This window comes from Mastigoproctus giganteus, chromosome 13 (genome assembly GCF_048544385.1).
Source record: "Mastigoproctus giganteus isolate SK-2022 chromosome 13, ASM4854438v1, whole genome shotgun sequence".
Taxonomy (NCBI): Eukaryota; Metazoa; Arthropoda; class Arachnida; order Uropygi; family Thelyphonidae; genus Mastigoproctus; species Mastigoproctus giganteus.
This window is the reverse complement of record NC_143587.1, coordinates 38,012,059-38,026,443: the sequence shown is the minus strand read 5'-3', so window position 1 is coordinate 38,026,443 and position 14,385 is coordinate 38,012,059. Positions and strand designations below refer to the sequence as shown.

Sequence of the window (14,385 nt, the reverse complement as noted above, 5' to 3'; positions counted from 1 at the left end):
GTGGTTTCTCCAAGAAAGTGTTCAAGACTTGAATTTTCCAGCCTATGTTTTGGTCACGGATGAGGCTTATTTCACTCAGGAAGGCTTATTCAATCAGCACAATGCTCATGTGTGGGCATGCGGCACAACATCGCTTTGCAATAAATGTGGGCAGGTATGGTCGGTGACTGCTTAGTCGGCCCATACCTGTCACCATCCCACACGAACTCTGCTAAATATCGGATCTTTCTTGAACAAGTTCTACCAGGGTTACTTGACGATGTTCCAGCAAATGTGAGACACAACATTTGGTTTCAACATACGGGGCGCCTGCCCATTATGGAAGGTGTGTTCATGACCATTTGAACGGGCGTTTTGGGCATTGATGGATTGGCTGTGGTGGACCCGTTGCCTGGCCCCCATGCTCACCTGATTTATCGAGCCTTGATTTCTTTCTGTGGGGGGCCCTCAAATCTATCATGTATGAATCGCCTGTGGAGACGGAAATGGATCTCGTGGCAAGACTCGTCTGCACTGCTGCTACTGTAAAGAAACTCCAGGTGTGTTCGACCGTGTCCGCCAATCCACGATGCGTCGGTGTCACGCATGCATCACGTCTCATGGTGGAACCTTCAATCATCTGTTGTAACATCATGAAATGCATCCATCTCATATTCCATTGTTAAAATTATGTCAAATAAATGTTTGCCACTAATTACTGTCTTGTGTCATTTCTGCTGCTTGTGCCTCTGCTACTACTTTCCCATGACATTTCCGGTTATGGGTTCCTATGCGATTTACATTCCTTTAGATGTTACCTACCTCCCCTAAACGTTTGTACCAATATTTTTGAGACATCCTGTATACATCATTACATTACTAGTTACAGTGGAACTTCTCTATTATGAACTTCTATTTAACTAATTTCTCTATATTACGAATTTTTTCGCAAAACATTGCACCTTGAAACAAAATTACATGTAAAATTAACTCCATATAGCGAAGTGTTAGTCTCTCTCTCTCTAATGAATTTTTAAAAAAATTAGTGAAAGCATTTTTGAAGATTTTCAAACATTTACTGCTAAACAGCCACTCAAATATACAGCCTCCTTCCCTCCGAAATTGTGCATTAGCATCTGGAATTTAATGATCCTTCAGTGAATACTTGTGACCATTGACGCCTGCAGGAGGGTCTTTGTTTCATTTTTGTTACAGTTATAAAACCAAATGGGTTTTCTTAAAAGTGGTCATAAACTTTACAATAAATAGGGTAGATTTGTAAATTGATGTTGGCTCAGGGGAAAACAAAATTTGCTGCGGTAAGCCTTTAGCGTGCTGCGGCAGCAATACATAGAATGCTACCATAGTCGGTTTTTAGTAATGCCTACTGAGTGACATTCGCTTCTCACTTCAGCCGTACCATGTGACCTTCCTGTCAATCATTATATATGTCCCTTCTCATCTAACTGGACTCCCAGTAGATGGTTTTCATAATTTTTATTTTATTTACAGTATTTTATTTTTTTTTTTGTTCTTTTAGAACAATTTGTCATCAATCACATAGGCTATATGCTCTTGTATTATTTTTTTTTTCTTTCTGAAAAGTAACATACAGCGTACATTAACCGTAAATTTTCTTTCTTGTTTATATGAATGAAAGTCGTATATTTCTTCAAAGTGATTGATAGGAAAAGTCATGTGATACTGTTGAATTGGCAAGCTAACATCATTGAGTAGGCGGCACTAACAATTCACTATATGGCCAGCGCAGCAAAGTTTGCGGTATATGTATCAGCAAGAACTGCAGTCCAGTAATTTTTACAGTTGTGGAAACAATGTCGAAGAGAAAGTGTTTAAGTATTAATGATAAAGTAAAGATTCTTCATGATATTGACCAGGGTTTTAAGAAAAAAGATATTGCGGAGAAATATGGCATACCTGCAAGCAGCTTATCTATGATTTTAAAAAATCGAGAATCAGTTTTAAATGCAATTGAAGGAGGAGCAGACAAGAAGCAAATTAAGTTGTGTATGTACAAAGATGTTGATAAAGCTGTTCTAAAATGGGTGCAAATGATACGTGAAAAGAATATACCAATATCGGGTCCAGTAATTAAGCAACAAGCTCTGAAATTTGCACAGTCCCTGGGACATACAGAATTTAATGCAAGCACTGGGTGGCTAGATAAATTTAAGAAGCACCACAGAATTGTGGAAAAGGTTATTTGTGAAGAAAGTGTTAATGTAAGCAAAGAAATTGCAACAGTTGGAGGAACAATACCTTAAAGAAGATTTTAGAAGAATATGAACCTAAGGATGTTTTTAATGCTGACGAAATGGGTTTATTCTTTAAATGTTTACCAAATAGAACATTTGCTTTTAAGGATTATAAATGTTTTGGCGGAAAACAAAGCAAAGAAAGAATCACTGTGCTAGTTGGAGCAAATATGACAGGAAATGAAAAATTAAGACTTTTAGTCATCAGAAAATCAAAAAACCCAAGATATTTTAGAGGCACAAAATCTTTGGAAGTTGACTACGCCTTTAATAAAAAAGCATAGATGACAAGTGATATCTCTGAAGACTGGATATTAAAACTAGACAAACGTATAACAAAAGGAAAATCATGTTGGTAACCGACAACTGTCCGGCACATCTTGCCAGTATTTCTGCCAAACTTAAAAGTGTGAAGTTGTTGTTTTTACCACCAAACGTGACATCAAAGCTCCAGCCAATGGACCAAGGCATTATTCAAAAATTTTAAATTTCATTATCGAAAGAGAATAATGAAGATTGTCAATGCGTTATCAGAAAATAGAAACTTGGAGGTTACAATTAACCTTAGAGATTGCATCTCTGAACTGGCAAAAGTTTGGACAAACGATGTCACTGAATACACTATTCAAAATTGTTTTCCGAAAGCGGGATTTGCATTGAATACAGAAGTCGAACAACGACTGGACGAACAAGATGAACTGTCCCTTTCACAACTGAAAAACTTTTGGACATTATTAGAATCGTCTGGAAACATCGAAAATGAAATAACACTGGATAGTTATGTTTATGTAGATCAAGATCTGACTACAACAGAACATCCAAATGAAGATGAAATACTGCTGAACAGTGTTAGACGCGACCATGATCACGAAGAAATAAACAGTGTCGCTGAAGCCACATCAGAACGACCCATAGAAAAGCCAACTCGCGAAGAAATGATTAATGCTTTTAAAACAATCCATATGGGTCTACAGTTTTGTGAAAATGTTCCTGATAATGTTTTTAATGCTTGGAACAAATATGAGGTTTTCTTTGAGAATCAGACAATTTTTTAATTGTACTGTGCAAACGAAAATTAGATTTTTTTTTAATTTGTGATACTTATTGTGTAAACGTAATTTAAATAAGTGTTTTTGAAATAAAATACATTAAAAATAAATGTAGATTCATTTTCTAATTAAATAATTTCTAATAAAGATATTCTCTGTATAACGAAATTTCTCTATAACGAATTTTTTTCCTGGATTTATCGAATTCGTTATAGGGAAGTTCGACTGTATATACATCTTAAGGTATTACTTGCATGTTATCTCTAGTGGCACATACATTTAAAATCAATATCCCTTGAACTTTCTGAAATATGTGGTCAAAGGAACGGTTCTTAACGACATTTCCTTGCCGAACATTATAATAAAACACTGCTGTATAGGTAGTGTTTTTCCATCAAGTAATGTAAAAACTGACTTATGCGACTTTTTTTTTTTTTTTTTTTTTCACATCAGTCATGTTTGTTTAAATTGCACTCATACCCAAAAGGTGGCCCAAAATCTGTTTGAAATGACCAAACTTTTTAATGAAAACAAAAACTATTCAATAAAATTTCCAAGAAAAATTTATTTTGTTTCTTGAAAAATTACAAATTATTTAACAACTTTTTCTATACTGATGACACTTTCCACATCTCTGGTGTTAAGTGATTAATTTCATTCTGATTGTTGTCCTTTTAACCCATCAGTTTTCGTGGTTTGTTAATAACCATGTTTTTATAAGTTACCCCACAAAAAAAAAAAAAAAAATCTGGGCTGATAAGTCAAGTGATCAAGCCTACCAGTTAATGTCCCCAGTGTCTGAATTGGTGCCTCCATCTTGTTGAAATAGTGTTTTCTTTGCCAAACTCTTGCAAAGCAGGTTTCAAATAATTGTAGATTATTATTTCAATTAGTTGATGTTTCATCATTTTCATTAACCTTTTCTGTATTTACTCAGTAGTCACTTGGAGATCTGACTGATTGTGGTCATCCTGTCTTATAACTTCAACTGTGTAATGAAATGTTATGAAATCAGGCAACAAGCTTCCAAATATGAACATGCTGGTGCTGTTTGAAATTGAAACATTGATATGTGCTCTAAAAGAGCTTATTAATCGAATAGTTTTTTCTAAAATAAAATTCTATCACTTCTGCCCTTTACTGAACCATGTATTTTTCCAAGGACTGTTACCTGAAAAAAGAAATTAAAATAATTTTTTTTAAAAGTTGCATTTTAAATGGGTAAGGGACTTTCATGCCTTCTTATTTTCTCCTCCTTTAAACTTCATGTAAATTTATCTACGTGTATTTAGATTTAAGTGTATTATAAATTTTGTATATTTAGTTTCTCTTGCTTGAATATTTTTAAACATTTTTCTGTATCAGTGATTTCAAATATATCAGCATTGAGTCACCAACAAAATTATCATCATTATGAGCTGTGAATTAACTGAAAGGTATAAAAAATGTGGTAAAAGTGCATGAAACGATATCTGATTAGGTTCTGAAATTTAATGATATGGAAAATGGATGGAGTGTCTGAAACATCATAGCAATTTGTCTGTAATTCAAGTGGAACTAACTTGCGGAATCACTACCGTTGAAGTTATTTACTTGAAGTACAGTTTGAAATTATTCTTATAGTTTATTTTGTATCTATAAATAGGCTGTTTTGCGGACGGCAGATATTGAGAAAGAGGAAAAGAAAGAAATGCAACTAATTAATGACTGTGTGAAGCAACTAAGTAAGATAATTTTAGTATCTCAGATTGCATATTTGAATAATGTTAATTGAAATGTATGATAAGCATCTGACATAACAGTACATTAATTGTTATTTTACAAACTAATAAAAAAATTTTTTTTGCAGATAGCTTGAATGTATGTTTTCAAATTGCCATTTTATTTATATAATAAGTTTTATTGTGTATAACAATACACAGTCATTAAAACCAGGCTTTCAGTTTTTTTTTTTTTTTTTTTTGATTGAAGAGTTCAATTTCTTTATTCTAATAGTAATTTTGAATTTCCTAATTATTTGAAAGAGGGATGAGATGTGGTTTGTCATCTTAATAAATTAAATTAATGTGAACTGTTATACAATATGATTAACATGTAGTCTAGCAGTGTGTATTTATTTAATTTATTATCTATTAGAATTTTTTATTCTAACATAAAATTCTTTGCATAAATCAGTAATTTTCATCAATTTAGATGTGAAATGTGACATTTTGCAGTATAGTCCTTTCACGTCTCTTCTTCATATTTAGATCCCTCTGTTTCTATCATGGTGTGTATGATTTCTGCATCATCCATAATTTAATTTTTCAACAAATTGATGACAATTTGTTAGAAAAAAAAAATATGGAATCCATCATCGATGCTTTCTTTCTGTAAATCTTTGGAACCTTCAGTCTACTCAAAATCAATTAAAAAACTGTGTTCAGTATTTTCTTGTAGCCTAGGAAATTTATCACCATTGTCAACCTAGAACCAAAGTTTTCTGCAAAATTTAGTAAATGTTGAACTTGGAATAAAATTCAATGGTAGTGCTATTGTAAACACATCTTTGATGTTGAGGACTTGTCACAATTTTTTAAAACCTCTATTTGTGCCTTCTGTTTTTTTTCCAAACTGAACTCCCCTTTCATCTGTGTTGTTGCTTTAGATGTTCTAAAACCCCTTGATCTATATAGATTAGATCAAGAATGTTACATTCTTGATCTAATTCAGACACGGCATGGGTTTGTTAAGGGAAAGTCTTTCTTGTCTGACAAATTTGATAGGATATTATGATGTGGTTATAAAGGGACTGGATGCAAAAAATAATTTTGATATCATATATTTGGATTTCAGGAAAGCTTTTGATAGTGTTGCGCATGGAAGACTATTGTACAAATTGGAGCAGAATGGTATTAAGGGTAAGTTGCTACAATGGATAAAAGGATAGTTGAGTGGGAGAAGACAGAGGGTGGTAATCAATGGGTACGGCTCTTCGTGGACTAATGTTATTAGTGGAGTCCAAAAGGGTTTGGTGTTGGGTCCACTGTTGTTTTGTATATTTATCAATGATATTGATGAAGGTATATCAGGCTTAGTGTCGAAGTTTGCAGATGATACAAAGGTTAGCAGGGTTGTTAATGACAGTAATGGAAGTGTGCTACTGCAACAGGATCTATAAAACTTGGGCAGATGGGCTAAGAAGTGGCAACGGAAGTTTAACCTTGACAAATGCAAAGTACTGCATATGGGTAGAAGTAACCCCAGAGAAACGTACCAACTGTGTGGTACTACATTTAAGGTGGTAGAAAATGAAAAAGACCTGGGAGTAATTGTGCAGTCAGATATGAAGTTTTCTGAGCAATGCAGACAGGCTGCCAGGGCAAGTCATTGGGTTTTGTCAATGATATATAGGAATTTTGCTATCAGGGAAAAGGAGGTGATTGTCCCTCTGTATAAGGCAATGGTCAGGCCATGCCTTGAATACTGTGTACAGGTCTGGATGCCTCATTTTGCTTGAGCGTGTACAGAGAAGGGCAACAAGATTGGTGAGGGGAATGAAGGGATCCTCTTACCAAGAGAGGCTTAAGTTTTGCTAATTGCAGTGGCTGGACTCTAGGCACCTGCGCGGTGATCTGATTGAGGTGTGTAAGGCCTTGAATGGGTTGAGTACGCTGAATTCTAATGGGTTCCTTCCACTTGTTCAGATTACGAACCTAAGGTGGCATAAATTCAAATTAAGAAAAGACAGATGTAGAATAGATGTGTGGAAATTTGCTTTTAGCCAGCAGGTGGTTAATTGCTGGAACAAACTTCCATCTGTTGTTGTGGAAGTTGATAGGTTAAATAAATTTAAGGAGTAACTGGACAGGCATTTGGAGGGAATGGTGTGATTTTTTTTTTTTTTTTTTTTGGCTGATGCTGCATAAGCTCATTCACTTGCTTTCTTGCATCACATGCCACCACCACCACCACCACTACTACTACTACTATTACATTCATTGGTAAAAACGTGGTCTTTCTCTTATTTGAGTTTTTCACAAATGGGATGTTGAAGGAGCATTATTCAGAAAGAGGTAGCCTCTTTAGGTAAGTTTATTTTCTTTAAGTGTTTCTTTACAAGGAGGTGGAAATTAATGGGGAAAAAAAAAAACACTTTGAATAATGCTGAGTCTGTTCATGCTGATTTTCGTGTGGTAGTAAAATGGTAAAGCTTATTCAAAGAATACTCAATTACATGACCATGATATTTTTTCTGAAGTTCAAGCCATCTGTCATTTGCTATAAAACTTTCTACACTATCATTCCTTTGATAAAAGACCAAGGCTTTTTCTTTGATGCTGCTTTTATGAGCCCACTGATTGAAATTCCTTTCTGTCTTTCTTGCATAAGCCACAGCCTAATGCAGTGTCTACTGTTTTCGATTTTGGTTAATTTAAAAAAGTGAAGTGACTGTAACAAGCCTTGTGAAACACCAAGTGCAAAAGCCTTCTAGATTTTTTATGATTCCACCACACCCCCAGTCTTTTACAGTTGACTCACCCACACCTAATTCAACAGCAGTTTTTTTTTTTTTTTTTTTATGGAATCTCCTTTATTTGAATCTTTCTAGAGCATTCAGGTTAGTTTCCATAGAAACAACAACCCCCTTTCATTTCTCACTCATATTTCATTAATTTATCATAGAACTCTGTGTAAATACGCAATCCTTCGTTCGTAGTAATAAACTACAGAAGTAGTGTGAACGGCATCGATTTGATTGTACATATCTCATATTGTGACTGCCTTCACAATGAGCTACCATGTATTGCACTACCTTGAATAAGTAATGCTTCACCAATGGAGAAGACTATTGTTACCTAGTCTCAGTGTATGCCACCACCTAGATGGCACTGTTTCAAGGCTTGTTGGCCTATCATCAGTGGGCAGGTAGGTACTCTGGTGTTGCAATCATGCCAACTCAGTTATGAAGTATAACTCCACAATATGAGAGATGCCAAAAGGTGTACATAGTAATATTACTAATACAAATAAATGCACAAGGCATAATATACTAGGAACTAGTAGTTTATCATAGAACTCTCAGTGTGAATGGCATCGATTTAATTGTATCTCATATTGTGGCTCATATTCATTGCCTTCGCAACATGGTAATACATATGCAATACATGGTAACCTGTACATATCAGTAGTGCAATACATGGTAACTTGTACGTATTGGTAGTGTAATACAGCAATGCCCCGCATAGCACTGATAATTGGTACTGAAACTGTTCCGTGTTATGTGAAACCGTACTGAATGAGGTATAATTATAATGGGATTTAATTGAATGCGTACCAGAGAAAGTCTATAAACAAATTATAATAAATCTATAAACAATTTGCGCTTGATAGCCAATTAAAAGGATTTGAATTAAAAAATATTACAAAAATTGTATTAATGAAAAGGAAACATCATGAGAGATGAGAAAAAAGCTTTATTGTTTATTTAGATATTTCAATAAAAAAAAATTTGGTGAAATTCTCTTCTTTTTCTCAACGCATAAATCTTTGTAGCATCAAATCCCATCTTGTAAAATTTGCCGTATCTTGATGCAATGTTCAACCTACGGATCTCCATTCGTAATCGCCTCACAGGCCATGTCAGTCCCCAAAAAAACCTTCTCCAATTCCTGAAAGAGGCCTCTGAGGTCGGGAAAACTCATATCTAAAAATATATATAAATTCATACACCGACCATTGAATAAATTTAAAATTTAATATGACTACAATCTTTACACAAAAATATATGGTCGGTGTATGAATTTATATATATTTTTAGACTTTTCCAATTCTTCTGTTGAAGATTGTTTTGATGCCACTTCAGAATTGTTTTCCTTTTCTTCATATGCAGTTTACTTATCAATTTCAAAGAGAGTTGCACCATCTAAGTCATTTGCATGTGAGTCAATGCAGTTACGTACATTGGCAGTGTCCAAAGTTTCAAATCCCAAGTCTTTACCGATCTTCACAGTGTCTTCGGTAATTGTCTGAATTTGCGATTCAAAACCAATGAAATCATTTTCCAAATGGGGCAGAACGTGCTGCCAAGTAGAATGCATGTTGTTGGCAGTGATTTCTACCCAGTATGCAAATATATTCGATCGTATTTAAAGGGGTAAAAATAAATTATGAAATGAAGTTATGAAAGCTATCATGTCGTCTTGATGAGATGGAATTAAGAATACTGAACACTGTTGCACATTGCCGCTGACTGTTTGAGGGGAACTATTGGCACATGTGCACGTGAGACAATAGAGTTGGCACCTCGGCATATATGTAGAGTATGTGTCTAGGCTATTGAATGAGTTTTAATATGTACAGTAAATTTTTGACTTGAACTGAATTGAAAACTGTGTTATAGTGAAATCCGTGCTGTTTGAAGCCGTGCTAAGCGAGGTATTGCTGTACATGGTAACTTGTACATATTGGTAGTGCAATACATGGTAACTTGTACATATTGGTAGTGCAATACATGGTAACTCGTGAAGGTAGTCACAATATGAGATACAATTAAATTGATGCCGTTCACGCTACTGTAGTTTATTACTATGAACCGAAGGATTGTGTATTTACAATGAGAGTTCTGTGGTAAACTATTAGTTCATAGTATATTATGCCTTGTGCATTTATTTTTATTAGTTCATTAATTTATGTAATTAATTAAATTGCATACTGTAATTAATAATTTTACTTGTGGTCACTCTTTGGAACAAATACAGCTGACCTCTCAGGAAGTGTACTGGACCAGTGCCCACAGCACACTGCAGTGTAGTGTGCCTTTGGGTAACTTTTAAAGTGGGAAGGGGAAGCATTGCTGAATCTGGCAAGCAAGTAGAGGTCAATTCAGATGGCTTCTGCCATATTGGTAGAATGAGCTTTTTAAAGTAGCAAATATTTTTCAGATTATTTATTTATTCTTAGTTTTCCTAGCACTTATATCAAGTAACCTTTCTGTACAAATTGAAACACCGGAATTCGCACACCATACCTCCTGGAGTTTGCAGGAGTATACCCAATTTTTTTTTTTTTTTAAATTTCCTGATTCCTTTCCAAATTGAACTTTACAAATGCAAAAAAATTATAAAAAGCAAAAACCACAACAAACATAATATCATGTCATAACAAATTTATTTAAAGTAGATAAATTTATTAATGTGATTTAAAATTTTAAGTTTGATAAAGTATTGCATTAGTTATTTGTCATATTTGTGTTTGTCAGTTCTTTATAACTTGTGAGACACCTTATCACTCTAAATTTGGCTATAGTGATAGTAATATTACTGTTACTATATTTGCTTATGTTCAGTTAAATTTTGATTTCAGCTAAACTGCCAGTGTAGCCAAATTTACAATGGTCAGTTGTATTGAAAATTATAAAGAAGAAACATCAGGACGACTCCATCAATTTTCAAGATCACCATAACCAACACGGGCAATGCAAGGGACAGTATCTGATCCAATGAATAAATATGTTTTGAAAATAACGAAAAAAGCCGCTACATTCACAGTTCTTGGGTTAACATCTTCAAACACTAGTGACTTAAAAATATCCATTTCCACACTTTAAAATACTACTGCTCAGAAACCTACACAATCAATTTCTCAGCTCTTACATTGAATATATTAAGAATCTGATACCATGTCCTTTTTCTCAGCCATCTTCAGATGTTTGTTACAAAAACCCCTCAGTTAAAATGATCACTGTGTGCAGCATGTAGTTTTAGTTCAGCCACAGTTAGTATTAAAATGACCTAATAATACAAGAAAGTGGACTTTCTGAAACCAGTTGCAACAGTAGTATTGTGTGACATTTTGTGATATATGCCAGTCCTCTCGGGCTAGATTCCATATTTTGTGATATGTGCTGGACACAGAACAGCTGGACATGTTCCCAAATAAACTAATTTAAGCAGTTAGTAAACTTTATACATTGCCTGTCCACTGTATGATGATGGATGGAGATCTCTACCTGTTTATGTAAATTAGGAAAATGAAGAATGTTATGCATTGTATGCAAGGTTTTTATAATGATATTAGGGTATCGGGGAAGTCAGCGCTGCATTCTGTTCACCATAAGTATATAGTAAGTGGCACACTACAAAAGACAGTTACTTTTGTCATGTTTCCAAGACTGCTGTTATTTGAGTATTCCAAGAGTGGAGAAATGCAATAAAAAACCAGCACAGACAGGTGATGACACAAGTCTAGAGTTGATGTAACAAAGAATGTAGTATTTTGAATGGATTATTAAGGTTAAACAACAGCATAATTGGTTGATGTCATCACTGTAAGAACCTTGTAACCCATTAAATATTTCAACATTCAGAGAACTTATAGAGAATGTATTAATGACAGTCAGAACAGGGCTTCAAGTGGTACCGGAATGCATTCTTATTCACCATGCATATCAATAATATGTTAACGCATTAAATATGTTTTTCATGTAATACCTTGATGAGCATTCCACTTCAAATCCTGAGTCAGAAACCACTTCAGACCCCTTTGTTTTTGGATGTGAATTGGGGGAAAATTGTGAATTTGCAGCCACTTTGTAACAGTATCTTTTGACATACTATATACTGTAGATTGCAAGGGAAAGTGAGGTCTGTATATAAAATAGCATGATTTCTCTCTCTCTCTCATATGAACGTGTCATTTGGACATCTAAGCAGTTCTCAATGTATCCTTATTGAGTGAGAGAGATTGGGTGGGGGGGAACCTGCCAGCAATCCATAAACATCAGGGAAAGGATGAAGACAGTCTGATTGTGTATGCAGGAATAATATGTTATGCACATTCAGAATGTCATCCATTATTTTGACAATGTAAGGGATATGATTACAGCAATTTTATATAACTTTTTTAAAATTTATTTATAAACGTGCTAACAATGACAAATGACTTTCGTAGAACAAAATTTAATTTAATTAAATCTTTAAATTAATTTTAAATATATAATTGGTTATGCCAAAAAAAAATTAACTAGTGTGAATGTACACCAAAACTGAGAGGTTTTTTTTTTACTACATACTTGGATGAACTAAAATAATGATGCAAGTCAAGAATGATAATGAAGGCTAAAACTGATGAGATTTCTTCCTTTTTGCTAAATTTTCCCCCCTCTCTTCCATGATTATAAAAGCAAATTATTATCAAATGCTTTTGATAATAATCATGCTTTTGACTACCCTTTGAATAATCATTCTCCCTATTAAAACATACAAGCTCCTCTGCTGTTTAGTCATTTTCAGCTTTGTATGAGCTAATTTGTATATATCAGTAATGGCATGCATTGCACATAAGTTCATACCTGATGCTGTTTGCATCATAGCATTATGTATTTAATACCAAATTTCAGTGATTTGCAAGCTATTACACTATTGGTTATTTGCAGGCTATTACTGTATTGGTTATTTACAAACACATTTTTTTTTTTAATCTGCTACTCTGCAGTTTGCTTTCCACTGGTGATTAGTCATCTGTTTTATTTTCATTTAGTTTTTCATACTCGTGTCTGTTAAGTTAATTATTATTTATTTAAAGTTACAGATGGTTTACCTCAATCTGAAATTTATTTATTGTGTGATTATATCGATTATGGTTTGTTGTAAAGTTATATTATTTTGATTCTAATTCATTCAAAGTAACAATCTTGCTGATATTGGGATCATTATTTTTGGTGATGACATTGATGTTGGATTAGGAGTTACATACATGCTAGCCAAAAAAAATATATACCTCTTTATTCAGGTCGCATTTGTTTCTAATAACAGCAAGTGTGCACTGAAGCATGGAATCTGTGAGGTGTTTGGTGCGTTTTGGTCTAATTATAACCATTCTTCCAGCAAAATTTTGCATAGCTGTGACAAAGGTGAAGGAAGAAGGCTCAGTTGCCAAACAGTTTCTCCAGCATAGCTCGCACATTAGGTTGAGATCAGGTGAATGTGGAGGCCAGAGAAGATGGTGGAAATCTGTGTCGTGTTCTCTGAACCATTCTTGCATGACGCACTGTTGCATTATCATCCATGAAGTGGCCATCACCTTCGGGTTAAAAGTAACATTGCAGGGTGCATTAGACCTGATACAAAATCCAGGTACTCCCTGGATAATATTTGATCTTCCACAGTATCAACAGACCCAGTCTTGTGCCAACAGAATGTTCCCAATACAGTGAATCCACCTCCAGATGCTTGGGTTGTCCTAACAGGGCAAGCAGGGTCTACGCTTCATAAGGTTCTTACCACACGACTTTCTTCCATCATTCCATTGCCAAATCACAACGTTTTTGGCACCAATCTGAGTGGATTTTTCTGTTTTTCTCTGAAACAAGTGGCTTCCGAATAGGCAGGCAACTGCCAATACCCAATTTCTTCAATTCCCTGTGCTTGGTATGGGTTGAAATAGTACTGGGTTTTGTTGAATTCAGATGTTATTTGCTGCACAATGGATGTCCCATTTTTTCCGTACATTCCTTCTTAAAGTATGATGGCTTTGCTCTTAAAGTATTGTTTTTCTGCCACATTTATGTTTTAGATGTGGAAGAACCACTTGCTTTCCAGTCATTAAAAACCTTTAACATGGATGCTTTTGAGAAATCACTTATGTCTTTTGTTTCTGGATTCGTACCCCTGTCTGCCCCTGCTTATCATGCACCAATGACAAGACCTTTTTCAAAAAAAAAAAAAGTCTGATAGATCGTGCATTTTCTCATTCTGGCTTCAGATTACTGTAGTAATCTGAAGCCAGAATGAGAAAATGCACAACAGAATAGGCAGGCTGTAGTCGAGCAGCCTGTGCAGTATTTATACTCAATGAGTCAGTCAACACATCAGTTTTCTTTGCATCTGTTTGCATTTATTTGAATTTTTTCTGTTTATACCTGTTTAATACAAAGGTTCATATTTTTTTGGCCAATGTCTATTAGAAGCCCTGTACTGCATAATCTGAGTACAGAAAACTTAAAATCTTTTAATAATTTAAGTTATGCAAGATTGATGCATCACCCAGTTGAATTTCCTATACTCTGCCCTATATGATATGAAGAAAGTTGGTTAATATGT

At 34.5% G+C, this 14,385-nt stretch overlaps 1 protein-coding gene across 1 annotated transcript in view; it reads left to right on the top strand.

The window, feature by feature from the left end:
- Window positions 1-14,385, top strand: part of LOC150075975 (trafficking kinesin-binding protein 1-like) — a gene marked incomplete at its 5' end in the record, with an annotated part of 323,798 nt that overhangs the window by 163,365 nt on the left and 146,048 nt on the right. Inside the window, one exon of the mRNA XM_090387224.1 lies at window positions 4,950-5,028. Coding sequence (XP_090243350.1) covers window positions 4,950-5,028 — 79 coding nt within the window. The remainder of the gene's footprint in view (window positions 1-4,949; window positions 5,029-14,385) is intronic.